At 58.6% G+C, this 27,633-nt stretch overlaps 1 protein-coding gene across 2 annotated transcripts; it reads right to left on the bottom strand.

Annotated features, from left to right (window-relative positions):
- Positions 1-2,993: 2,993 nt before the first annotated feature.
- Positions 2,994-27,400, bottom strand: VAX2 (ventral anterior homeobox 2). Of its 2 annotated transcripts, XM_086612316.1 has the most exons (4): positions 27,115-27,400; positions 21,605-21,792; positions 3,299-3,485; positions 2,994-3,235 (listed from the first exon to the last, which is right to left on the bottom strand). In XM_086612316.1, the coding sequence occupies exons 1-4, from the start codon at positions 27,398-27,400 to the stop codon at positions 2,994-2,996; spliced, it is 903 nt and encodes a 300-aa protein (XP_086468442.1). The 2 variants fall into 2 exon arrangements, with proteins under 2 accessions (XP_086468442.1, XP_086468441.1); XM_086612315.1 differs by having other exon boundaries at positions 2,994-3,485.
- Positions 27,401-27,633: the final 233 nt, after the last annotated feature.

Raw genomic sequence — 27,633 nt, 5'->3', positions numbered from 1 at the left:
GGCCGGGGCCGGGGCCGGGAGCGGGAGCGGGGCCGGGCAGGACGCGAGGGCGGGCGGCAGCTCCCCGGGCTTTGTACCCTCCCGAGCCGGTCCCGGCCCGTCGGGGCCGCCCCGCCCGCGGCACCGGCCGCAGCCCCGTGTTGGCTGTAAACAGCGGCAGGGAGCGGCGGGACCGGCCCCCGCCCAGCCCCGAGCGGGGGGAGCCTAAAGGTAACGGCAGGGGTAGGGTAAGAGTGGGGGATGGGGGGATGGGGTGCGATGGGATGCGATGGGATGGGGAGGTGCGATGCGATGGGTGCGATGGGGTGCAATGAGATGCAATGGGTGGGATGGATGCGATGGGGTGCAATGGGATACAATGGGTGAGACGGAGTGCGACGAGGTGGGATGGGGTGCAATGGGGTGGGGGCAGATGTGGGGAAAGGGCTGGGGTAAAGGTGGTGTTTGGGGTGGCATTAGGGGCAGGGGAGTTGGGGATGTGTTGGGGCAGGGCTGGGGTAAGGGGGCGGTTCTGGGTTCGGGCAGGGGGGAGGGTCTGCACCCCCCACCCGCTGCGGGCTGTCGGGTCACCCCTCCGCGAAGCCACTCGCTAAGGGCTGCCAGTACCAGGGGGGTGATGGAGGAGGGGGAGGAGGCAGGAGGCAGCACATCATAACTTTTATTAACAATTAGAACCATAAGAAAACACATTATTCGTTAAAGTCTTACATCCCGTACTTTTTTTTTAAAAAAAAAACCTTTTTGTTGTTGTTGTTTTTCTCCCCAGTTGTACAAGTCAGGAGGGGGGCTAGGGAGGCGTGATCCAGGAGGGACCTTCTGATGCCCCCAGGCTGGCTTCGCTGGGGAAGTTTGCTTTGGGAGAAGACACTTTGGAGAAGCAGCAGCTTTGGGTCCGTTTTGGGGCCTTGGAAGAAGGAGTGTTTGGGTTTAAATCTTCCGAAAGGGCCGGCTGGGCTTTGGGGAGTCCTTCCAAAAGAGAACTGAAACACCCCAAAACCTCCTCCACCCATGAAGGCGTCAGGTGAGGAGGGGGGATTGTCAGTTCTTCATCAAACTGGACCAAAGTTCCTCCCAGGGGGAGGAACCAGGGTCTGAAAACCTTGGGAAATTCCCACAGTTCAGCTGATCCCATGGAAAAAAAGGGAAAAATGAAGCAAAACAAGACCCGGGGGTGGTTTGCAGTGGGACCCTCCGGCTCGGCATCTTCTCCCATCCGCTCTGCCCACCCCACTGTCTTTAAATATGTTTGCAGAGTGGGGAAGGATGAAGAACGGCGATATGAGTTAAGTGACGAGGGGAAGGAAGAAGGTCGTTGTCCCGTGAAAATCCAAAACCTCAGAGACGGTGTTGGGTTTCCAGCACCCCCGGGGCACCAGGAGCATCCAGCAAATACCGCATTTAGGGCAAGGGATGTAGGGTTTGGCAGTGAGTCGTGGTCTGAGTGAGGCTGGGAGACGGGAGCTCATCATCACCAACCAAACTCTGTCCCTGATTTCCGCATCCCTGGGGAAAACTCCACGTCCTGCCTCAGTTTCCCCACCTGCAGCCGGGGGGAGGGCAGTGCCGACCCCTCCTGAGCTCCGCAGAGCAGCATGAGACCCCAGGGCTCGCTCCCAAAAAGTGCTCCCGACACAAGGCAATCGATCAATACTATTCCATAGAGATGCTCGATTTAAAGGAAAAATTAAAAAGTACTGAAACCTTTTCATAAAATCCTTTATTTTAAATATTTCCCTGCAAACTCTTGGGACCCCGTGTGGGCTGGTGGCCGCGGCCCCCACCAGGACCGGGCCCTACGGAGCAGCAGCTGGGGTGGGGGGGTCCATAGCAGTGCTCAGCCCGGGCCAGGCTGGGTGGTTGCTCCGTGGTAATTATCGTTATTATACATTAATATCATTACTATCCATGAAACGGCAGTGGGACGCAGGAGCCCGCGGCCACCTGAAGCACCACCACCCCGTGCACAAGTTTTGCTTTGCCCCAGGGAAGGAGGGGGGTGAACTGAGCCTTTACTGGCGAGATTTCATGCATTTTATTGAATTTCTTTCTGTCTTGCCCAAAACACTCTATTTCTGCTGAAAAATAAAATAAATAAAAAAAACACAACAGAATGTGAGACTTCCAGCTTCTGTTTTTCCTCTTTTTTTTTTTGGTTTTTGACCCTGGGTTTGGAGGTGTGCAGGGGTGGGGGGGTGAAAAGCCCCATGGCAGCTCCTGGGCACTGGGAGGGGGGATCAGGGCATCCACGGGGGTCCAGGAGGATGAGCACCCCATGGGCACGGGGGTCCTGGAACTCACAGCCACCGGGATGCTCCGAGACAACCTCAGGCAGGACACAAAGCCCTCTGCAGGTGGGGAAACTGAGGCCCGATGCTCACCCAAGGACACCATGGCCGGGATCTCCCTTTTGGGGTGCCCTCCTGCTCCCCAGGACTTCGGCAGTGACCCCAACCCCGTGGGCCCTGGGATGACAGTCCAGAGGGACCAGGACAGTCTGGAGGGGACCAGGGCTCTGCGATCCCACCTGTAACAGGCACCGAAAGCCCACAGAGCATCACCGATCCCCTAAAATCCCCCCTCCCCAGATGCTACTCTCCCAGCCCACACCGCACAGACCACAGCGTTGCCTTCCAGGGTGATATCGGGGCGGGGGGATGACACATGGCAGATCCAGTGGCGTCGGCGAGGGATGGGGTGACACAGGGTGCCCAGGGAACCCCACCCAGGCGTATCTGGGTTTGGCATCAGCCCTGGGGCGTGGAGCTGCAGGGCATCATCCACAGCCGTATTGGCGTGTCCAGGGAATGGGAGTTGGGGGGCAGGCATGCACGGTCACACGCTCACATGTGCACACTCGCACGCACACCCCGCCAGGCGCTAAATGGCCTTTCCACACCCTGCTCACCAAACGAAACCCTGGCGCAGGGTGCGTGGGGGCTGTGGGAATGGGGGTGGCAGTGGAGGGGGGGACACCTTTTGACACTCATCATGATTTAAGGGCTCGGCTTCTTGCTGGGTATAGAACTGTCTTTCCGCTCCAGCCGCGTGTAAGGCTCGAATGCAGAAGTGCCCAGTCCATACGTGCCTGGCAGGTCGTGCAGGTTGCCCAGGAGTGGCCCCCCGAAACACAGCGGGGCGGCTGGCAGCTGGGGAGAGGAAGAGGAGGAGGAAGAAGAAGCAGCAAGAGAAGGGACCTGTAGGTTGAAGGCTCCTGGCCCTGGGGGGCTGCTCCCACCTCCGAGCCCCGGGGAGGTGGTTCCTGGGGTGGACAAGCCAGATCTGTCGCCCGTTGGAGCGCCCATGGAGTGGGAGGTGGGAGAGAGGAGGCTGGGGGGGGCCGGGATGGAGAGGAGCCGACCTTGCTCCAGCAGCCGGAGGATGTTGCAGGTGGCAAAGGACTCGGAGGTGGCAGTGGGACGTTTCTCAGAGTCCTTGCTCTGGTCCTTCTTCTGCTTGGTGCGGCGGTTCTGGAACCAGACCTTGACCTGGGGGGGTTAGGGGAAGGGGAGCGGGGTGGGGGGGACAGAGAGGCACGGCCAGAAAGAGACAGCGTGGGGAGGCCGGGGAAAGAGAGGTGAGAACCAGGAGAGAGTGAGAGATACGAGAGAGAGAGACATATTAAAATAAACGGCCAAGCGAGAGCCAGCCCCACCGCAGGGACCAGACAAGTCATAGAAGCCGCTCCCATCTGACGCTTTCAGGGAAATGGCAAAGTCCTGCAGGAGCCAGGAGGGAGTGGGACGGGACCCTGGAATGGGGGCCTGGGACAAGACCCTGGGACAGGAGACCAGGATGGGACTCTGGGATGGGACTCCAGGATGGGACTCCAAGATGGCACCCCAAGACAAGAGCCTAGGATGGGACCCCAGGACAGGAGCCTGGGACTGGATCCCAGGATGGGACCTCAGGACGAGACCCGGGACAAGACTTTGGAATGAGACCCTGGGACGGGACTCCAGGATGGGATCCCAGGATGGAAGCCCGTGGCTGAGCCACCCCTCCACTGCTCGGCTGTGCCCTGCGCTGGGTCTCCTGGGACGCTGAGCTATGTATTCTGTGACGCTGAGCTGGATTCTCTGCGCTCGTGTCCCCCCCCTCCAGCCCTTCCCTTGCTGGGCCAGGACACAGGGCAGGGTGAGGGGTCCCTGGCCCTACTGCGGCGCAGGGGAACGCGCTGGGGGACAGGATGGTCTCTGGTGGCCGTGGATCTCTGGTGGCCGTGGACCTCTGGGCATGGACCTGCTCCTGCACACCAACCCAGCTGGGGACATCCCCACCCCAACCTGCCTCTGGCCAAAGCCAGGAGCGAGTCCGGGCTGAGCCCCTGCAGGACCCCCTGCCCCAAAACTGCACCTGACTCACCAGGGTGGGACGTGGTCCCCGGCCCCCAGCCCGCGGCTCCCACGCCCCCTCACCCTTCCCCTGGGAGGGCAGCTCCCTGCTTCCGTCCCTGCCTGGCAGAGCAGAGGGGTAGGAGAAGCAGAGAGAGAGACAGAGAGAGGTGTGAGGGACAGACGGACAGATGCAGATGGAGGTGAGGGAAGGAGATGGATGGGAAGACACTCAGATTAGAGTGTGGCTGGCCGCGAGTGGACGAGTCAGGTGCTGGCCAGGACCCCGGGAGTGAACCCCAGCATGTCGGGAATAACTTTGTCCCGCATCTGAGGCCAGTGGGTCCTGAACTCACCCGAGTCACGGGAAGCCCCTTGGGGCAGGAGGGTCACTCACTGGTGAGGCCCTGGCATGGCCCTGGCACAGCCCCCGGCACAACAGAACCCCAGGATGGAGCTAATGGAGTGGGGGGGGGGTGAGAGGGGTCTCAGCCCCCAGCCCCTTTCCAGGGATGTAACAGCGGAGCCGGGGCGAAGCTGGCTGTGGGCTGGAGATGCTGGAGGAGGAGTGGTGGGAGATGCCACGGGGGGACACCATGACCATGGGGCTAAGAGCCCACGGCCAAAAGCTCCTGGGACTGTGGCCACTGCCAGCCCAAGTCCTGCCCACTGGGAAGCTCCTGGGCCCCGCACAGGGACCCTGAACCCCTCATTGTCACCAGGACCACTGGCCCCACGTCACAGCCCTGCTGGGTCTCCGGGGCTGATGGCCTTTCCTGGGGGCAGCAGCCCCATCCCAGCCTCTCCTCACTGTGCCAGCAGGATGGAAATGGAGGGATGTGTTGGAGACCATTTTCTTGGCTGAGGACCACCTCCATCCCTGGACCTCAAACTGAGGTGCTCCTGCTGCCATGAGCCCAAACCAAAACCCTTCAGCCTGGTGCCTGTCTGAGCACACTGCTGAGGGTCCAGGGCCGGGAACCCCCCATCAGCTTCCCCGCAACTCCCCCCAGTGTCTGCACCCTCCCAGTTTGAGTGCATCGCCTTCAAGTACCTTGAGATGCTGATGGTTTTCAGAGACCCTCCCCAGCTGCACACGGATTTCAGTTCAAAGGGAAACTGAGGCACAGACATGGTGCAAAGCTCCCTGCATTGCCCAGCACTCTGAACCGCAGCTCCGAGCACAGCAGGAGGTGGCCACAGGACACAGAATCACAGAACCATAGAAGGGTTTGGGTTGGAAGGGACCTGAAAGATCATCCACTTTCAACCCCCCCTGCCATGGGCAGGGACACCTTCCACTACACCAGGTTGCTCAAAGCCTCATCCAACCTGGCCTTGAACACTTCCAGGGATGGGGCAGCCACAGCTTCTCTGGGCAACCTGTGTCAGTGCCTCACCACCCTCAGGGGGAAGAATTTCTTCCTCAGATCTCATCTAAATCTCCGCTTTTTCAGTTTAAAGCCATGCCCCCTCCACCTCCAGCTTCCCATGGGAGCTCATTTTTCCTGGGTGTTTTGGGTTTTGGTGTGTGCTGCTGCTTCTCCCAGGAGCTCTTGGTCAGCTGGGGAGGAAATTCGTGGGGGCAGCAGTCATCTGTTGGGGTATGACCCTCAATACCAACAATCAGTGGCAATATAGATGGGTGAGTCCCACAAACAGATGGACATCAATCGAAGCAGGTATCAATGTGTGTGAATTTCTGGTGCTCAAACCCAGTTCCACACCACCGGGGACATGAGGGGAAACACTAAAGGACAGGAGGGAGAACGGATTGAGGCGACACCGGTCTCCAACGTCTCGACATGGGGTTCAGCTGGGGAAAGTGTGGCCATATGGTCCTTGGGGGAAGAGGAGCTGTTGGGTTCCTCCTTCACAGTGCTCCTGCCAGGAGACCGTCCCAGCACCTCCTTGCTCCCAGCCCCGACGTCTTCTACTCCCCCTCCTCCCCTAGCGCTGGCTGATGCCACCAGTGACGATCGCACCTCCATTTACAGGTATAGACAAACACCTTCTGTAACCCTCCATGCCTTCCTTCTACATCTCATCCTCTTGCAGGAGGTTCTCCCTTCCTCGACCCATCACTGCAGTTCTCCTCCACCCCCCCCACCCTCCAACGTCACGACCAAGCCAAACACGCGATGCTGAACATGGTTCCCTCACGCTGTGTAGACAGGCAGGAGCTCTTCCCCATCTGCACCACTGACACATCGGATGAGCAGGGTCACATTTGCCTTCACTGCTGAAGTCCATACACAGCTCATCATTAATTAGTAGATCCATGTCCTTTTCACCCTCCGTTATAATCAAGCCCCAAGTTCCTACCACTGGAGATGTAAATAATAAGCTTGGCCAGACATAGCCCTCAATGAATCCATGAGTAATTTCCCTCCAGCCTCGATCCTTCGGCTTTCAGCAACACCCTCTGCCACCTCCCCTCGATGACAGTTTCTCCTCCACACTGCATCTTCTTTACCCATCTTTTGCTCTGGTTTCATTCACAGCTCCCCACCAGCCACCACAGCCAGGGCTCTGCCAAGGTCTACTTTGATGACTTTGGCTTCATCTCCATCTCTAAAAGAGCAGTTTTCTTCCTCGTCCAAGCTCCAGTGAACTGGTGCGTGCCCGTGATGTAGCGATGATGTCCTTCCCAGTCCAACGTGGAGGAAGGGCAGGGAGGACCACGCTTCTCCCTGCTTCAGAGGAGTCCCTGGAATAGCCTATGGCTTCTGGCAGCTGCAAGTCCCGTGTCTGGGGCTATGGGATCCAGGACCACACGTGAGAGGGTGGCCAGGTCAAGTTGGGATGCAGACAGCCAGCCGGCAGCGTGCGTTTGGATGTGGCTGAAAAGCAGGACATGAGTGGTCACACGTTCACCAGGAAAGGACGGTGACTCTCGGAGGACAGGGAGGAGGCAAGGCGATCAGAGGAGATGTCTCTGAAAGCCCTGGGAGACACGGCGTGCAGGAAGCATCACACAGTGTGATGCTGACGGTAGGTGGATAAGGATGATCTGGAGATTTATAAACCCATACGGGTGTTTGGAGAAGGAGTCCTGGCACTGGATATTCAATTACTGTGATCAGGTCTAGTGTCCACCATTCCATAACGTTAAGTGACTGGTTGGAGTAATGCTCCTCAGGGGTTGGTATTGGGTCCGATGCTGTTGAACATCTTTGTCGGTGACACAGACAGTGGGATCGAGTACATCCCCAGCACATTTGCTGACAACACCAACTGTGTGGTGTGGTGGACACGCTGGAGGGAAGGGATGCCATCCAGAGGGACCTGGACAGGCTGGAGAGATGGGCCTGTAAGAACCTCATGAACTTCAACAAGGCCAAGTGCAAGGTCCTGCACGTGGGTCGGGGCAATCCCAAGCACAAGTACAGGCTGGGCGGAGAATGGATTGAGAGTAGCCCTGAGGAAAAGGACTTGGGGGTGCTGGTGGATGAGAAGCTCAACACGAGCTGGCAATGTGTGCTGGCAGCCCAGAAAGTCAACTGTGTCCTGGTCTGCATCCAAAGCAGCGTGGCCAGCAAGTCAAGGGAGGTGATTCTGCCCCTCTGCTCTGCTCTTGTGAGACCCCACCTGGAATACTGCATTTAGCTCTGGAGTACCCAACACAAGAAGGACATGGAGCTGTTGATGCGGGTCCAGAGGAGGCCAAGAAAATGATCTGAGGGTTGGAGCACCTCTGCTATGGAGACAGGCTGAGAGAGTTGGGACTGTTCAGCCTGGAGAAGAGAAGGCTCCGGGGTGATCTTATTGCAGCCTTCCAGTACCTAGAGGGGCTATAAGAAAGCTGGAGAGGAGCTTTGGACACAGGCATGTAGTGACAGGACAAGGGGCAATGGCTTTAAACTGAAAGAGGAGATTTACATTGGATCTAAGGAAGAAATTCTTCCCTCTGAGGGTGGTAAGGCACTGACACAGGTTGCCCAGAGAAGCTGTGGCTGCCCCATCCCTGGAAGTGTTCAAGGCCAGATTGGATGGGGCTTTGAGCAGCTGGTATAGCGGAGGATGTTCCTGCTCATGGCAAGGGTGTTGGAACTGGATGATCTGGATCTCAGGGTTTTGGGAAGAACGGTGAAGGAATCGGGGGCCCAAGTGATATTCTCTTCTATCATACCGACTTCGGGACATGACACGGGATGGAAAACAAAGATCGAGGATTTAAATAATTGGCTACATAAGTGGTGTGAGGAACACAACCTAGGGTTCTTTAACCACGGGCTGACCTTCTCAAGGCCAGACCTTCTATCCAGGGATGGGGCGGATTTGTCTCCAGGGGGGAAAAGGCTTCTTGCTACAGAACTAGCTGGGATCGTCAATAGGGCTTTAAACTAGATGTGAAGGGGGTGGGGGGCATTACCAGAGTTGGAGGAATAACAGCCGAGGACGGCCCTCCAGTGTCTGACGAGAGGAGTGTAGGCAGGTACCTTCGGCCTGCCACCTCCGTGATAGTAGGGGGTGATATGTGTAGTAAGGGGCAACACACAAGTTGCCTTGAGGTAAAAGAAAATCCCCAAAATAACGGCTCAGGAAATAAAGCTACCCCCCCTAGGGGTGCAATGGGGTCGAGAGCCCAACTTACGTGCTTCTACACGAACACATGCAGTATGGGCAATAAACAAGAGGAACTGGAAGCCCTTGTTATCCGGGGAAACTATGACATAGTTGCCATCACTGAAACATGGTGGGATGACTCGTACAATTGGAGCGCTACCATGGATGGCTATAAGCTCTTCAGGAGGGATAGGAGAGGTAGGAGGGGTGGTGGGGTTGCCCTGTATGTAAGGGAAGGTCTAAACTGCTTAGAGTTAAATGTTGGGGATGACTTGGTGGAGTGTCTGTGGGTGAAAATCAAAGGGGAGCCTATGAAGGCGGATATTGTAGTGGGAATCTGCTACAGGTCACCCTATCAGGATGGTGAGAGTGATGAACTATTCTTTAAACAACTGGGGGAAGTCTCGCGCTCACTAGCCCTTGTCCTTGTGGGTGACTTTAACCTACCTGATGTCTGTTGGAAGTATAACACGGCAGTCAGGAAACAGTCTAGGTGATTCCTGCAGTGTGTGGAGGACAACTTCCTATCACAACTGGTCAGTGAACCGACTAGAGAAGGTGCTCCCCTAGACCTGCTGTTTGTGAACAGAGAAGGTCTTGTGAGACATGTGATGGTTGGAGGATGCCTGGGGCATAGTGACCATGAGATAATAGAATTCTCAATTCTAGGGGAAGTTAGGAGGGGGAGCACTAAAACGGCCAAGCTGGACTTTGGGAGAGCTGACTTTGGACTGTTTAGAAGTCTGGTTAATAAAGTCCAATGGGAGACAGCTCTCAAGGGTAAAGGGGCGCAGGAGGGCTGGTTACTACTCAAAAAGGAAATTCTGGAGGCACAGGAGTGAGCTGTCCCTGTGTGCCGGAAATCAGTCGCCGGAGTGAAAAAACAGTTTGGATGACAAAGGAGATTTGGGAACACCTCAAAAGAAAAAGGGAAGTCTATAAGTCTTGGAAGAATGGGCAGGCATCCAGGAATCAATACAGGGAGGAAGTTAGGACATGTAGGGAGATAATCAGGGGGGCAAAAGCCCAATTGGAACTTAGACTAGCCTGCTCCGTAAAGGACAACAAAAAGTCCTTCTATAAATACATTAATAACAAAAGGAGGGCTAAAGATCACCTCCAGCCCCTACTGGACTCAGGGGGTACGTTAGTCACTAGGGATGAGGACAAGGCTGAGGTCCTTAATGCCTTCTTTGCCTCAGTCTTTAATAATAAGGTTAGTAGTTCCCAGGTGAGCCGGCCTATGGTGTCTGAGAGCAGGGAGGGAGAGCAAATCGAAGCTCCTGTGATCCAAGAGGAACGGGTCAAGGATCTGCTACATCGGCTGGATGCCCACAAGTTTATGGCGCCTGATGGTATCCACCCGAGAGTCTTGAGAGAGCTGGCGGATGTCATTGCCAAACCCCTGTCCATTATCTTTGGGCAGTCTTGGCTCACTGGGGAAGTTCCGCTGGACTGGAGGCTGGCGGATGTTACCCCCATTTACAAAAAAGGGCTTAAGGAGGATCCGGGGAGCTACAGGCCTGTCAGTCTGACCTCGGTGACGGGCAAAGTCATGGAACAGGTTATCTTGAGTGCTATTAATGAGCACATACAGGTTAACTGGGTGATCAGGCCCAGTCAACATGGGTTTATGAAAGGCAGGTCTTGCCAATCAAACCTGATCACCTTCTATGACAGGGTGACCCGCCTGGTTGACGAGGGAAGGGCTGTGGATGTAGTTTTCCTGGACCTCAGTAAAGCCTTTGATACAGTTTCTCATAGTGTTCTGCTTGAGAAACTGATAACTGCTGGCCTGGATAGGCACACCCTCCTTTGGGTTAAAAACTGGCTGGATGGCTGGGTAAATGCCAGTGGTAAATGTGTGGTAAAAGGGGCTAAATCCGGCTGGAGGCCGGTTACCAGTGGGGTTCCCCAGGGCTCAGTGTTGGGTCCGGTTCTGTTTAACATCTTTATCAATGACCTGGATGAGGGGATTGAATGTACCCTCAGTAAGTTTGCAGACGACACCAAGCTGGGAGGCTGTGTCGATCTGCTCGAGGGTAGGGAGGCCCTTCAGAGGGATTTGAACAGACTGGATCGTTGGGCTGAGGCCAATGGCATGAGCTTTAATAAGGCCAAGTGCAGAGTCCTTCACTTGGGGTATAAAAACCCCAAGCATCGCTATAGGCTCGGGGAAGAGTGGCTGGAGAGCTGCCTGGCGGAGAAGGACCTGGGGGTGTTGGTTGACTACCGGCTTGATATGAGCCAGCAGTGTGCCCAGGTGGCCAAAAAGGCCAATGGGATACTGGCGTGTATCAAGAATAGTGTGACCAGCAGGAACAGGGAAGTGATCCTGCCCCTGTACTCGGCACTGGTGAGGCCACACCTGGAATATTGTGTCCAGTTTTGGGCCCCTCGCTTTAAGAGAGATATTGAGCTCCTGGAGCAGGTCCAAAGAAGGGTGACTAAACTGGTCAAGGGGCAGGAAAATAAAACTTATGGGGAGCGGCTGAGGGAGTTGGGGCTGTTTAGCCTGGAGAAGAGGAGGCTGAGGGGAGACCTGATTACAGCCTACAAATACTTGAGAAGGGATGGTGGGGAAGTGGGGGAAGGGCTCTTTACATTAGTGATGGGTGATAGAACAAGAGGAAATGGGTATAAGCTTAGTCAGGGGAGATTCAGGTTGGATGTTAGAAAGAATTTCTTCTCTGAAAGGGTTGTCAGCCACTGGAATAGGCTGCCCAGGGAGGTGGTTGAGTCCCCATCCCTGGATGTGTTTAAGAATAGGGTGGATGAACTACTTAGGGATATGGTTTAATGGGGATTAGGGACGGTTGGACTGGATGATCTCTAAGGTCTTTTCCAACCTAGAAATCTATGAAATGAAATCTTTCAGGTCCCTTCCCACCCTAATCCTTCTGTGATTCCACGCACACAACGCACCACTCCCTCTCTGTCCTACACATCATCACCGCAGCTCTCAGATTCCCCTTTCCTATCCCACCCCCACCCCGTGTGAGATTCCTTTCCCATGTGTCATGTTTCTGGTGGCAGAAGCTGCCCACCAGATCGGACTCCCATCCCACTCAGGGCTTGAGCCAATCAGCACCTCCATGAATTGCCCTATTTACGTTTGGACAAAGGAACCGGAAGGGTGTGTGCCTTTGCCCAGGAGTGAGGAGAGGGGCCTGGCCAGGCAGCTGCCCGTGCCGGGCCGGTGCCACCCACTGAGGATGGCCACGGCGGAGCTGCTTGGGCAACTCGGGGAGAGCCCCGCTCCCGGGGTGCCCACTGGGCCGAGTTCACCGAGAGAGGACTGAGATCTGAGAGAAACGGCCACACCGACACCAGGTCAGTGAAGATGGAACGGGATGAGGTGTGCCAGAGCTGAGTTTCCCCTGCAACCGGTGGCGAGACAGCAGGCGGCCCCCCTGCAGCCAGGATGGACTCGGTGGAGCAGAGACCCACTCGCAGCCCGTGGAGAACCCACGTCGAGAAGAGATGCCAGAGTCTGAGGACAGTACACATCTAGAGTCCGTGGGACGACCCCCATCAGTGGGGAGGTGTTTTGTTTAGAGGAGATGCCTGAGCCTGAGGACAGTTGTGAAGCATGGGCACAGGTAGAGACACATTTATGCATTTAGAGTCTGTATGGAGACACATTTAAAGTCTATATGATGACCCACACCGGAGTGAGTGGCAACAACTCCCTGAGAATCCGAGACTGTGGTAAAGCCCGCACCGGAGCAATCCTATGGGGAAGGATTGCATCCTGCGGGTAGGACTCACGCTGGAGAAGTTTGTGGATTTTCCTCGTGAGTAGGGGATCCACTGGAGCAAGAGAAAATGGTGTAAGGACTCCTTCTCTTTTAAGAAAGGAGTGGCAGTAACAGCATGGGATGAACTGATCTGCACTCTCCCATTCCCTGTCCCCCTGCGCCACTGGGGGGAGAAGGTAGAGCCGGGAAGAAAAGGAAAGGGAGGTGGAGAGGTGTTGTTTTTAAGATCTGGTCTTGTTTTCTTTTTATCCTCTTAAGTAACTGGTTTTGCTTGTCTTTATTCTTTTAAGTAACTGTTAATAAATTGTTTTACTTTAAGAAAGCTGAGTCTGTTTTGCCCAGGACCATGGTTGGTGTGTGTTCCCTCTGTTCTTGTCTTGACCCTCAGTTCTTTTATTAGAGTGGCTGTGTGGAGTTTAGTTGCCGGATTGACCTAAAACCACGACACCATGGCAGCAGACGCTGCAGCTGCCCACTCCCATTGCCCTCCCGCTTACTGGAAGTCAAGGAAAAAGGAACCGCCACAGACAAATCCCAAACCACCAGGAGAAGGGTGGCAGGGGAGCCGGCAGCACCACGCCACCGTGCCAGGCAGGGACGGAAAGGGTGAATTTACCTTTATATATGTATGCATATTAAAAATACGTAATATATTTATATATTATTACATAAATATTTATATTTTTCTTTTTTCCCCCCAGAAGCTCTCCCCTGGCCCGTCCCCACCCCACTCACACAAGCGCAGTCCCAAAGTCAATGGTGCTGGGCATGGAGCCAGCCCTCTGCAGAGAACCCCAGAAGGGCGAGGAAAAGGCGGAAGCAGTGCCAACGGCTGCTGAAAAAGCTCCACCACAATTCCCTCCACTCCCAAGTGGCTTCTACCACAGCGAGAGTGTCCACAGGGCCACCGGCCACTGCGGAAACCATGCACCTGGGAGCGTGAAGCGGAGCTCTCGGAGAGCCTGGCAGGGGACCCTTTATCCCCTCAGCCGTGCCATCTCCGGGGCCCATGTCTGGCTGACTCAGGCAGCCAGGGGCTTATCTATATCACTTTGGTTTATTTTAAATTTTACTCTTTTTCATTTTACTTTATTTCACTTTATTTCATTTTACTTTTTTTCACTTTATTTTATTTTAATTTATTTAATTTCATTTTACTTTATTTTATTTTGGTCTAGTCCATTCCATTTTAGTCTATTTTAGTCTATTTTAGTCTATTTTAGTCTATTTCGTTTCAATCTTTTTTATTTTATTCCATTTCAATCTATTTTATTTTATTTTATTTTATTTTATTTTATTTTATTTTATTTTATTTTATTTTATTTTATTTTATTTTATTTTATTTTATTTTATTCTATTTTGTTCTATCTTATTACTTGATTTTACTTTTTTCACTTTCATATTCTACTCTCTTTTCTATTTTCCACACCCCCCCCAGCAGCCCCCACCACACGACTGGCTGAGCTGCCGAGGGCTGCAGCGACGCACCCACTAGCTTCTCCATCCGTGGGGTCCTCCCTGTACCCAGTCCCCCTCCCTTGAGGAGCTGTCCATCTGTGCATCCACCTGCCCCACACCAGCCAGACACGCAGAGGGCTGAGCCACCCTTTCGCCCCCCGAGACCCCCACCCCGCAACCTCAGCCACAATGCAATGGCAAAGCCGCCCGCCCGCCTGCACCCGCTCCTGTGCACACGCGTGTGCCCACACGTGCCCCACCGTGTGTGCCTGCACCGGAGCACCCCACCTGTACACAGATCCCCCTAAATCAGAGTGTGCACTGCCAGCGCGGCTTTTCCATGGCTACTGGCAGCGCAGTAGCACCACAACGGAGCAGAGGAGGGGTTTGGTCCTTGGGGTGTCGCGAAGCCTTTGCCTCCACCAGCACCTGCGCGGCGGACGCAGGGAGCCGGCACACCGCTTCCATCCCCACCCTCCCTCCATCCAGCACCTCCGAGCTCCAAAACAGATTATTTCCAAGCGGTTGATCCCGAAGGAGACCCGCGCCGGCAGCCAAGCTCGCCATGCACTCTGGCGATGGATCAGCAACCGCCTCGCGCTGGCCTCCCTCCTCTCATCCATCCTGGCAGCTGCCCGAAGCACTCCCTGTCCCGCTCCCGTCCCTGCAGAGCAAGACGCAGCCACGCTGGCCAGACAGGGTCCAGGCAGCACTGTCCCGTCCATTCAGTTAATTTTTCATATCATCCAGCGACAAACCGACGTATTTTGCCAGTTTTTGGCTGAGCAGTGGTGGGACGTCGCTTTCAAGCCACTGCGGTTTGGTTTGCTGGAGGGAGCCCGAAGGCCCAGGCGGCGGGCATGGCATGACACAGCACAGCATGCCTGCGTCATGAAACTGCGCTCACGCTGGTGTACATGCTCCCATGCACCAGCATCCCCCACCGCCGCCCAAAATGCTGGAGCCCCTCAGCCTCGCTGCACTCGGCAGCTGAGCGATGTGGTCCTCGTCCTCCCCCCAGCACGGCCCATGGCCATCACCGTGGACCCCGGCAGGCGTGTGGGCAGGGTTGGGGGACGCATTACTGCTTTTTAATGGTGTTGATGATTTGGCAGCCCTGCCCCAGGGCTGACCCTGGTGCCGTCACGCGCCCCGCGCCGCACGCCACTGGCACACCGGCCATCCGGCACTATTCATAGCCACCGGCCAAGGCCATTTTCCTCACCAGGATTAGCTCCCCGCTGCCATAAGCCGACACCCACCACGGCACGGGGATGGTGGGACCGGCTTGCCGCGCCGCCAGCTCCCCATGGCACCCCGGCCACACTTCCTCCTCCTCCTCCCTCCATGCCGAACGGGGTCGTGGGCTGGCGGAGCCATGGAGGCCAGGGCAGGCAACGGCTCGGCGTGAGCACGGGTCCCCAGTGTTGCATAAGCTGGTGGGCTTGCTGCCCAAAGCCGCCTCAGCGAGAGGTTTCGTAACGGCGCGGCAGCCACGTGCTCCGGCTGCATCACCCCGGCCACAGCGGGAAGGATGGATTCATCCCTCGGCTTCTCCTCCAGACCCACTGTGCCATGACAGCACCCGGGGCCGCTGCGGCTGCACTGCCCACCCCAAACCCTCTGCTGGAGCCCGCAGCAGCGGCATGGGGACATGCTTCCAGACAAACCCAGCTCTGAGGTGGGGACTGTCCCCATCCCACTGGGATCCAGCCGTGCCCTTGGCCAGGAGCCCGTCCTCTGTCACCTTTGGGGTTCCTGCCCCGGCACCAGAGCTGAATCCAGAACTGTCACCAAAAGCAATTTCCATTGGAAACTGCCATTTTTAGGAAACGATTTCCCTTAAGTGACACCTGCTCGGAGCACACCAAGAAAGCCTCAGAGATGGCTCCGGAAATGCCCGGCCCTTTATTTAGAATCAAAATTTTCCATCACAAGTTCTGAAATTCTTTGTCACCGCGGGACCATTTTCAATCAAAAATGCTTAACAGTAAAAAAAAATCCTCACTTAATTATTTTACGTTTCCTCACATTAGCCATTCCCCCAGCGCCAGCTGAGCCTGGGGAACTCTAGGGGCACCCAGATATTTTGGGTTATTCCCAAATTCATCCCAGCAGCCACCATCCTGCACAAGAGCCCTATTCCCAAGGGTCCCCTCGTCCCCCCCCGAGCATTGCTGCTCCTTTCAAACGTTGTCCAACCATCCCTGAAGAAGCCAAACCCGCTCCCCCACATTCCTGATTAAACCGAATGCCAAGGTGGTGAATTTTTGGACCAGCTGAGGGGCTGGGGCCAGGCTGTGTCAGCCTGGTCCTGCCGCCGAGAGGGACCTGGTTAGAAGACAGACACCCCACCAGCCCCCACCGTGGGGAAGGGACAGGATCAGCCCATCCACAGGAGCGGGTTTACTCCATGCATGTGCTCCAACACAGGCCACCACGTGGAATGGGCACCCAGAAGCTACCAGAGATACCCAGGGTCACCAGTGGCCACCTCCCACAACAGGACCCAGGATTCCCCTCCCTTCTAGGCTGGTGAGTGATGGGTACCTTCAGGCTGCAGCAGGATGGGGCACCCTGACCTCTGCCCTGGGCAGAGACGAGGAAACGTTCCCCAATGGGCAACAACGCATGGGAGAGTGGTCAGAGAGAGCACCCACAGCACCCAACAGCCATGGCCCAAAAGCAGTTAGGTGGGGGGAATGCAAACCACAAACTGGGTGGGGATGGAGGGAGGGATGGATAAAGGGATGGAGGCATGGAAGGATGGAGGCATGGAAGGATGGAGGCATGGAAGGATGGAGGCATGGAAGGAGGATGTCTCCTCAGACAAGAACATACTTGGCTGTATTTTCTACACTTTCCACATGGTCTGGAAAAGACATTCCCAGCAAAGCTTTGGGAACCCAGCTGCCCGCACCCCGAGGGCTGCAAAAGATCCAGGACACAGTGCGCCCACGTGTCGCAGCAAGCGGATGGGTGACATAGTCCCATTCACCTTCGTGCCCCGGGGCCACCACGACCCACGGTCCCTGTGGCCAAGCTCTGGTGACTCTCCCCGCTCCAGACCAGAGCTCTCCCGCAGTTCTCCCCACAAGAGGACAACTTGTGCCAGCACCAGCCATTGCTTCATTGTCCTCTCGCCGCAGGAACTGATAGTTGTTAATGACTCGAGGTGTGATTAATTTTTCACAGCATCATCTTAATTGCTGGGCTATAAATAGACCTTCCCACCCCTCCTCTGGCTCAGCTGCTTCCTCACATCTGTTCCTCTCCACAACAGGGGGATCGCGGCCCCCAAAGCCCTGTGCTGCCTGTACCCTCCCCACGCTGCGGAGGATGCCCGGGGGGAGCGGGACATGGGCAGCGATGAGCCGTAGGAGCTCAGCCTCTGCCAAGGGTGCTCAGGAGTTTGTCCCAACAAGGGGCTGTCGGAGTGGCTGTGACAGAGCCCACCGCAGGCCAGGGAACACCAAGGGATCCACCGGGGTCCCATGGACCTTCTGGCAGATGGGCAGGTGAGGAGCACGATGCTAAGACCTCTCTCCACTCTGTACCCCACCATCCCTCTGCAAAGGGTCTTCAGATGCTACAATCACAGAATCATGGAATGGTTAAGGTTGGAAGGGACCTTCAAGATCATTCAGTTCCAACCCCCCTGCCATGGGCAGGGACACCTTCCACTACACCAGGTTGCCCAAAGCCTCATCCAACCTGGCCTTGAACATTTCCAGGGATGGGGCAGCCACAGCTTCTCTGGGCAACCTGTGCCAGTGCCTCACCATCCTCAGAGGGAAGAATTCCTTAGATCTAATCAAAATCTCTCTTCTTTCAGTTTAAAGCCATATACAAGGAGCTGAGGGACCCACCAGCTCACTAGCATGTTCCCGGAGGTACACAGGCTCTGGGGCATAGCCTCCTCGCCTGAGGACACCCCCGTCCCCTAAAGCCCCTGCCCTTGGGAGGGGGTGAGCTACCTCTCGGTGGAGGGACAAGGCTGGGAGATGCGCGGAGAGCATCGGATACAACCAGCCCTGTCCTGACCTGCTGGGTGCCTGTTCTTCACCCACGGAGGGGAGCGCCACCTCTCCATCCTTGCTCCAGCAAGGGCAGGCAGAGCCAGCACACACGCCGGGTGACTCCAACCTGAGCCTGGCATTGAACTCCTGACCCAGAAAGCAAAGCCTCCGGGTCCAGGCAAATCCCCTCGGTCAGCCCACCCAACCTCTCCTCTGGCTGGGGGATTTGTGGGAATTATTCTCCCTCCGCTGTGGGCCTTTTGCCTTGCACCCTCCTCTGCCTCGCATTTTCCATCTTGTAACGACACCGAGAACGGATGCGTTGGGATGCGAGAATGGGATGCGTTGCCTGGAGAACATCTTGCGCGCGGGTACAGGATGGTCCCTGCCCGGGACACGGAGCCAGATTCGGGGGGGGTTGTGCTGGGCAGGAGCCCCTCCACAGCTCTGCACCGTGGACGGGGATGTGGCAGCTCACCTGGGATGGAGAAGCTGGCACATCCGCATCTCCAAGCTGCTGCTTGGCAAGTTGGTGACAATATTCTACTGGGTAACTAAACTTGCTTCACACTATGTTCATGGGTTAATTAGCAAAAGCACAAACACCCCTCCCCTGAGTGACCCCACCCTGTATCCCGGCAGGATCAGATGCCAGGGAAGTGGAATAAGAGCCCAAAAGAGGTCTTGGGTTTTTTTTTTTTTGGCTCTCCAGCAGGGTTTCTCAGGGGCGCAGCCTGATCTGCAGACCCATTTACAGGGACGCTCGGCTGCAGCTCTCCAGCTGCGATGACATCGTGTCTCTTCCTATCTCATCACGCCGTTTGCACCACTCTCGTCTCATAGAGGAGCGGAGATGAATCATTCTTCCCCTGCCTTGAACATTCACAGGCACAAAACCCCCTCCTCCGTGGCCTCTTCCTCCATGCCCTGTCCTGTGGTGGGGTCCCATTGCAGACAGCAAAGCCAGAACCAGCTCAGGGTGGGTGGGAGGTTTCCTAATCCTGAAACCAGGACAGCATTGAATAAGGGGATGGAAAGGATTCGTCCCACTGTCCCAACCACCAGCACCATGCAAACGTCAACCAAGAAGGAGCCACGAGACGCTGCTGGCTGGGAACCCACCAAGAGAACATGAGATGGAGCAGTCAGACCATCAACTGCCCCAAGTCCTGGGAGCTGCTCTTGGATTGGGAGGAAAACCACCGAAAGTACCCAAAACGCTCTGATTGTTGCAAACGTTGGATTTGTCCCTGGCTGAGCTGACAGACACAGAGGATCCCCATGGGACAGGAGTGGCCGGAGGCGACCATCTCAACTCCAGGTCACATCTAGATGGAATCAGCACATGGAACACCCCCCCAACCCAAGGGGTCCTGTAGAACCCTGCAGTCACCCAGCCCTTGCAACAACTGGGGAAACCTTGTAGCCACAAACGTCGGGGAGCCAGGGCAGGGGGGTGGTGCCTGAGTGTGCGGAGAGCCTGAAAAAATGTCCCAAGGGGGCCCACACCCCGCTAACAAGAGGAGGAAGGCGGGCATGGAGCTTGGCACGGCTGTCCCTGGGCACGGGGGTGGCTGGGGGGGAAAGGCAGCGCAGGGGGGAGCTGGGAAGGTACGACTGGGAGTTTGCTGCAGAGAAGGAAACACTGTGAAAAGCACAGAAAGGGATTAAAAAAGACAGAGGTGAAGGAGAGGGATGGGAAAAAGAAGATGGGGGAAGGAGGGGAGGAGAGGAGAAGAGACAGCCATGGCCTACAGGGTGTGAGTTTTCTCACCAAGTGATGAAGGTGGCAATGAGGCGCCAGTAACGAGCCAGCGTTAGTCCCTACAGAGAGGCCGTGCCCAGTTGGCCCCAGGCGACAGCAGCTGGCACCCTGCTCAGCACAGCCCTCTGCCCCGCGCCGCCACCGGCCGCACTGGACGCCCATCCCAAGAGCCGAAGCTCTTCCTCCAGCCTGGCCGACCGAGTCCACCTATGTCCCTCCCAGCTCCATGGAGGTGACACTGGGACCAAGACCCTGGCACGAGGGACCTCCGCGCAGCACCCAGCTCACCGTGGTCCTCACCGCGGCACGGCCGTGCCAGCCATCAGCGCCTCTCTGTACATATCACCGGCACAGAAACCTGCTCCTTACCAAAAAACCACCCTCTCTGCCACCGAAAGAGCCGATTGGTACCGTTTTGGGGGCACTGAGGCTCTGCTCCCCCTTGCAGGACCTGGCAGCGGCCGCCCAGTGAACATCGAAACACCACAGAGCAACAGGGTCTCCCCAAAAATCAGACCATCCCTGTGCACGCGGGGGGAGTTGGGAGCCTGGCGCCTGGCTGCTGACAGCTGGGACAGGCTTGTCCAGCAACAGGTTTGGAAAAATTGAAATTATTTCCCGTTGGAACCGATGAAACCACATAGCAACGAGCTCCGCTGAGAAGGGGCGGACTGGGCTGACAGGCGTTTTCTGTAGCTCCCAGCTGTGCTGTTCTGCACTGCAGCTTCAGTAATATTATCATCATCATTATTATCATTATCATTATTATTATCATCATTATTATTAATAATAATAATATTCTTACTATTATAACTGTTTCTGTATTAATTTTCAAGCCAAAACCATGGCGACTCCAGCACATTTTGGGTAGCAGCCATCAATTCCAGAGCCCAGCGCACCCTCTCCACCCCCAGCTCGCCCGGGCTGTGCCACTCGGCCCAGCTCCCTCCACGCCTGGCAAAGCTCAGCGCAGCAGAACCGGGAAAATCCCTCCCCACCAGCGAAGCTCCACGGGGCTGGGCATGCGGCGGGTGATGGAGAAGAGACGGCTGAGGCCATGCCGCAGCTCGGGGGTCCCCCGGTCCACAGGGACAGTCCCCAGTGGTGTCCCCACCTTGTTGGGAGCAGGAGAGTGAAGCCACGGAGCCAGGGTGCAGGATCCGCGCAGGATCGTGCACGCAGCCGAGCGCCCGATGCCGGTGGCACCCACGACCCCCCTCGCCCACCCACGCTGCGGCTGCTGCCATGGGGACTTGGGCTCCCCACTGTACTGACGCCCTCCTGCTCTTTTCTCTTCCCCAATTTGCCAGATACTCCCAGGGGAGCGGGGGATGCTGCCCACTGGCCGGAGGGGAATCCCTGTGAACCCCGCTGAGCACTGCCCTCGCCCCCAACCCTAAACCAACCGCTCTTCTGGCTCCAAGGAACGAGGTGCAGGACAATTGCCCGTAGCATCACACACGCTTCCGCCCCGCTGGCTCCCACCAAAACACCAAGCAGTGCCCCGAGCCCTGGCACACACTAAGCCCCTACACCCTGCTTTGGGACCGCGGGCTCAGCTCAGCCCCAGCTGCCCCCCAGGACAGCTCTCGCCCACCACAGCCCTGCTTTCTGCCTGCCCCTGCTTCCCTCATCGCGCTGGGGGTGTGTGGACACCCCACTGGGATATGCCGGCCACGGAGGAGCCACCACGACCTTTACCTGGGTTTCGGAGAGGTTGAGCTGCCGCGCTAGCTCCGTCCTCTCCCGGCCCACCACGTACTGGCAGCGCTGGAACTCCAGCTCCAGGCGATAGAGCTGCTCCGCCGTGAAGGACGTCCGCGTCCGCTTGGGTCGGTCCAGGTCCAGGCCCTTGGGGAGCACAATCTCCCGGATCGTCCCTTTGGCATCTGGGAGGGGAGCGGGGAGAAGGGCCGTCAGGAAAAAAAAAAAAGTCTTCAGGAAAGAAAAAAACAAAAAAAAACCCACAAAAACTGGGCAGAGGAGGAAAGGAATTGGGCGAACTGGTCCAAAATAGCTGTTACTAGGGGAGGAAAAGCTGAATTAAACACCGGCTGCACCATCAGCCTGGGGGGTGAGTGACGGGGCTCCCCATCGGAGCAAGTGTGAAAACCCCCCCGAGACATGGCTAAAAGAGGCAACATCCCATAGTTCGGTTGTTCCCTCTGGCCCCAAACGCCGCAAGTTTATAAACCTTCCGGAAACAGGAAAAAGCCTTCGTAAAAATAGGGATTTTTAGAAATCCAAAACCATAGTGTTTAATCACCAAAATAACAGTGCCTGAAAGCCCTATAAAACAGTTCTATACCGAGTTCAAATTAAATAGATTTTTAACTAAAAATTATAATTTTTTTTGTTTCTTTCCTTCCTTGGGAATACCCGGAAAACATTACGTCTATCACAACTCCCTCCTTTCCAGAATTATTCTCACCGAAGGAATATTCTCCCAGAAAGCAGCAGCTCCTACTTCGGGGCAGTTCTCTAGGAAAGGACAAGTTTCGGCAGCACCGCACACCCCGAGCGGCTCACAGCAGCGGATTGCAGGAGGCCGGGACCATCACTGCCCACGGCTGGATGAGGGGAACCGGGAGCAGGAGGCCGCAGGAGGCTCCTCTGAAGGAGCTACGACTTTACTTGCCACTGACAAAGCATGAGCTCTCCCAGAAAAACCCACGGAGCCCCGAGGTGCCAGGAAGCCTTTCCCAGCTCCATCGGCTGGGACACGGAGCAACAGGCTCTGTGTGCCATATGTGGCACCAGGTATTAAAAACGAGCCTGGGAAATCACCCTCTGGGGTCCTGCCAGACCTCAAACCCCCGGTGCTCCTTGGTCCTTGTGCTGCCTTTCCTTAAGCACCAGCAACGCCAGCAGAGAGCCCAGATCTGGTGAGTTCCCTGTTTCTGTCCAGTGGCTTTCCCCCAGCTTCGAAACCAGCCACAGAAGCCACACCAGGCAAGCGGCCCTGAGCCTGGGGGGTCCCAAGGCCTCCCCAGCCCTAGCTGGAGGTCAGTTCCTTTCTCTCTTTCTGGCTGACCCAGGCACGAAAGAATCCTAAAATTGCTGGGGCAGGAAGGAGGAAAATAGTGAGGAGCGGCCTGGGAAGCGGTGATGGAGCTGGCACAGGGATGGCGGAGCTGGTGCAGGGATGGCAGGAGTGGGGAGCAAGCACTGACTTGGGAGAGAGACCCCAGTCCCGAAGCCGGTTTCCCACTGCTGTGTTGCCGTACATGGCTGGACCGTGGCACTGCAGAGGGCCTGGGGATGGCCAGGGTGGGAGAGGGTCTGGGGAGCCCGGGAGCATGGGGTCTGATGTGCAGCCCCACACTCCACTGGTAGGCACGGGGCGGTGGGAAAGGCAAAGCGTTGGAGGTAGATCGGAGGGATCTCCGATGGGATCGGGACGCCAGCCTAGGAACCATTTTGCAAGAGGAAGAGCATTTGCAGAGATGATGCTCAGACCACGTCCGCGTGCCCACGTCCACGCCACAGCCCCCCGCTACAACAGCTAACAGAGCCACTCGTGCTAGCCACTCGCTAGCTGCGAGCATCTGCCCCCCTGCCCTCACCGCTCCGTACGGTGCTGCCGGCATTATTGCGGGTATTATTTATTGTTATTTCCCACCCGGCAGCTAGGGCACAGAGTAGGGAGAGCAGCCTGGGCACAGCTGCAGAGAAGGAGGCACAGCCCATGGTACCAGCTCAGCACAGGAGAGGCAAAGCCCCTCGCTCAAGCCCCCCACAGACCCCGGCCGCAGTCCCATCGCACTCCACAGACTTCCCTGCTGCCTGTCCATGCAGGTTTTGGGGGGCTCAGAGCCACCACCCCATGCCGGGAAGGGCATGACACCCTCCCGAGAGCCTTCCCCCATCAGCCGCTGGATCCCAGACCCCCAACACCCACCCACCAGGTCCTGCCATGGCTGGCCAGTGTTTTCCAGCAGCCTTCGGCCTCAGCGGTGGGGCCGTGGTGACACGTTCTGCCCTTGGGGACCCGGCTACACCCGATGGCACCACATCCAGGACAAGGTCTGGGGCTGAAATCCCCCAAAAGATGCCTGGTGCCAAGGGGATGGATCTCTCCTCTGCCTGAGCAGCTAAATACGACAGGGCAGGATGGGGGGACGAGGCTGGGGAGCAGCTTTGGGGCACTGACCCCTCCCTGAGATGGTAAACAGTCATTTCCCAGCCCAGGCACCCTCTGCAGCACGACACAGCCGGGACGCATCCTGCACACCAACACCCGCAGCGGAGTCAGGCATGTGGAGATGCCTCTGTACACCTGGGGACACACCACGCACGCCCATGTGCATAAGAGACACCCCGTCCCTGGCACAGGGACACACCATGCACCCCCGTGTACACGAGAGACAGCCCCTCCCTGGCACAGGGTCACACTGCACACCCTCGTGTGCAGGGAGTTTTTGCACCGACACGGCTGCTGGGACATTTCTAGGGCACACACCCACCCTGCCAGCCCCGAACATGTACACCCACCACTCCCCGTGCCGGGGCTGGTGTGGCCATGGAGCCATTTGGGGGGCACAGGAGCCCGTGGCCCTTCTCAGTGCACCCCAAACAGCACTGGGGTCCCCATGTCCCACCTTTACGTCCCAGGGACAGCGCTGGGGCAGCCCCCAGTAGGTGACTGGGAGGAGGGAAGTGGGCACCCCGGGTGTCCCCCCCCTCCCCTTCCAGCCGCCCTTGGGGCTGCAGCCCCCCACACTGCCAGTGCGACTGGCCCCGGAGCAGCCCGGCTCCTTCGGCCGCCACCGCCGAGTCCTTGTCCCGTTAATCCCCACCGAGGACAGACCCGCCGCCGGCCTGCACCCCCCGGCCTGCACCCCCCGGCCATGCCCGCGGCCAGCGGCACCCGCCAGCCCTGCCCTCCCGAGACGACGGGGATGGCCGGGCGGTCAAGGCCGCCTCCGCCGGCAAAGCCGTCCCGTCACGGCGGCTGCAGGCTCCGTCCCGCACGGCCGGTCCCCGGTACTGTGCCGCACCGGTGAGCGGACCGAGCTCCCGGGAGAGCGCCGAGTCCGGGAACCACCCCTCCGCTCCCGGCCGTCCCAGTGCACAGGGGACCCCGCCGCTTCCCAACCGGCTCCCGCCGACGGAGAAGGCTCCTCCGAGAGCCCTGTCCGCACCAAAGCGGGGGACGGGCCGGAGCGGGAGGGCAGCCCTGGGGCAGCCGCTCCGCACCGGGCAGCGCTGTGGCGGAGCCGCGGCTGGAGAGGGCAGCCGGGAGATGCGGCCCCCGCCCCCGGGCCGGCACAGCCCCTCTCGGCCCCGCTGCGGAGAGCGGCCGAAGATGCTGGAGCACGGCTGGAAATACCCACTCGGGCCTGGGGACACGAGTTGGAGTGGGCAGCAAGGTGGGGTCCCTGCAGCACCCGCTGCCGGCTCACCCCGGGCCTGGGGGAAAATTAAAAATATTTTAAAATACATTTTAAAAAATAAAAATATTAAACCACCCACAAACACACCCCTTGTGGAAAAATCAGCTTGGAAGGGCTTCCCTGGCACTGGCACTGGCCGATGCCTGGCACTGACCTCTTCCCTGGCAGCCAGGCCCGTGGCCCCTCAGTCCAGGGCTCCCCGCCACGTCCCCCTGCTTTCATTCCAGCTCCGCTCCCGTTCCATCGCGCTGTTGCTCCCCGCCACCATTTTGTCCGTGCCATGGCGGCTGCAGCAAGATGGTGAGACCCGGGGCCAGGAGAAGCAGGGACCCTGCCCGGGGTTGGGCACCAACCCCCCGCCCGCTCCCAGCCCCCGGCCCATCGAGGAGTCCCCGGTAGGGCCGAGACCGGGTGGAGGAGAGGCCTGACCCTGGCCTGACCCCGGCCCGGGCTGTGGCAGCCGAGCTTGGCCTCGGCGACCACCGAGGACCGGGGAACACCTCTGGCGAGACCCCGGTACCGGCTAAGGCGCACTGCCTGCTTCCCTGCCCAGGTCCCTGAAGCGGCCGGGGGAAGGCTGGGACTGCGACAGCCAGGCTGTCGGCGACAGGCACCTATCGCGACAGCCGGGAAAGAGGCTTCGTTGGGCGGCGAGGCTGTTTGCAACCCGGCCGCCAACTGCTCCGCAGCCTCCAGGCGGGCCGGGATGCCCGAATCGAGCCGTGCCGTGCCGTGCCAGGCCTCGCTTATGGCGAACGAGCAGGGACCCGGCTCAGGCCTCGCCACCCCCGGGGCGGCAGGAGGGAGGGAGCGAGGACACGGCAGAGCCGCGGCTCCGGTTCCCGTCGCCCTGCCCGAGCGCTGGGCTTGGAGCTGGGGCAAAGGCCGGGAGGCCTCGGCCCTGCTCACCGAGCGGCCGCGGAGCTTCTCCGGGCTCCGGTTTGAGGGATGGAGGGCAGAAGGACGGGGACGCTGAGCATCCCCAGCGCGGCCCCGGGACGCAGCCGCGCTGCCGCCCCGGGAGCCGGGGAGCGCTCGGCACCTGCCTGCCTGCCGCATCCCCACCGAGGCGCCCCAGACTTTCGGGGTTCGCCACAAAGCAGGCTGGTCCCGGTGAGCCCCGGGCCGGCGGTGGGTTGAGCGCGAGCGGCGAGGCGGGATGCGCCCGCCCCGGGTCCCGCCGTGCCCCGATCCTGGGCCGAGCCCGCCGCTTTCCCCCAGCCCCGACCGCGCGAGTGATATTATAAAGAGAGGAAAAAAAAAATAGCCCCTAACTCGCCGCCGCTCCGTGACGCTTTTCTCCTGCGACAACGCTTTAAATGCAAAGCTGATGTTTTCACCCCTCTCCAGCCGCCTGCGCGTCCCCCCGGCGGGGCTCTGCCGGCCCGGGGGCTGCATGGCCCCGCGGCTGCTCTCCCGGACGCCCATTCGGCCCGCTGAGCCCGGCCGAGCCCGGCCCTTTGGCCGCAGACCGAGGCGGGCACGCACGGCGAGCCCGGCTGCGCTCCCGGCCCCGCTCCCGGGAGCCGCACGGCAGAGCGGGGCTGGGGGAGCGGGCCCGGTCCCTGCCGTACGGAGCGGAGCCGGAGGCAGCCGCCGCGGCGGCGGGGCCGGGAAACCGGAGCTCGTAGCCGGCCAGCGCCCGGGAGCGCCCGGGGATGCGCTGGAAGCGGTGCCGGGGGTGGGAAGCGTGCCCCATTCCGCTGCTTCCCGGCCCCGGGGCAAGGAGCGGGGACCCGGCCGGCGGGGGCGAGGGCAGCCGCGAAGTGCCCCGGTGAGGGAAGCGGAGAGCGGGGGCGGGATCACTGCCCGTACCTCGCACCAGGATGCGGCGGCAGTAGTCCGCTTCGCCGGCTCCCGACGGGCTCTCGCTGTCCGGGGCGCACTCCTTGGAGGAGCCGGGGCTGACCGCCGACGTTCCCGGGATGTCCTTGAAGCCGCCGCCTCCTCCGCCGCGCAGAGCGCTCTCCAGCTCCGCCCGGGTCGGCGCCTTCTCCCGGGCCCGCCCGGTGGCTGCGGGCTCCGCCGACAGCACGGGGCTCCTGCCAGCCTCGGCCCCTCCATCGCTCATCCCTGCGGGCGCCGCGGCGGGATCAAACATCAGGAGGGAGACAGAGAGAGAGAGGAAGAGAGGAGGCAAGACTAGGCGGGGGGGGGAGCAGCCCCCCCACCTTCCCCAGACCCCTTCCCTCCCCGCCCCTTCCCGGCCCCCCCCCCCGGGGCTCAGCGCCCTGGCAGAGCCGGGGGCACCGCGCCCCAGCTCACCCCCATGGCCGGAGACCGCCGGGGGCCGTCGCCCTCCCGCCTCTCCGCGGCGCAGCCGGCCCTCTCCCA

This window comes from Tauraco erythrolophus, chromosome 5, assembly GCF_009769465.1.
Source record: "Tauraco erythrolophus isolate bTauEry1 chromosome 5, bTauEry1.pri, whole genome shotgun sequence".
Taxonomy (NCBI): domain Eukaryota; kingdom Metazoa; phylum Chordata; class Aves; order Musophagiformes; family Musophagidae; genus Tauraco; species Tauraco erythrolophus.
Note: the sequence above shows the minus strand (reverse complement) of the source record. Positions and strands in the feature narration are given on the sequence as shown.

Excerpts from the sequence above, each read along its gene's own strand:
- VAX2 (XM_086612315.1), bottom strand. The coding sequence starts at position 27,400 with ATGTTTGATCCCGCCGCGGCGCCCGCAGGGATGAGCGATGGAGGGGCC. Across the intron at positions 21,793-27,114 it reads CCGCCGCATCCTGGTGCGAG|ATGCCAAAGGGACGATCCGG; the intron begins GTACGGGCAGTG and ends CTCCCCTCCCAG. Across the intron at positions 3,486-21,604 it reads TCAACCTCTCCGAAACCCAG|GTCAAGGTCTGGTTCCAGAA; the intron begins GTAAAGGTCGTG and ends TAACCCCCCCAG.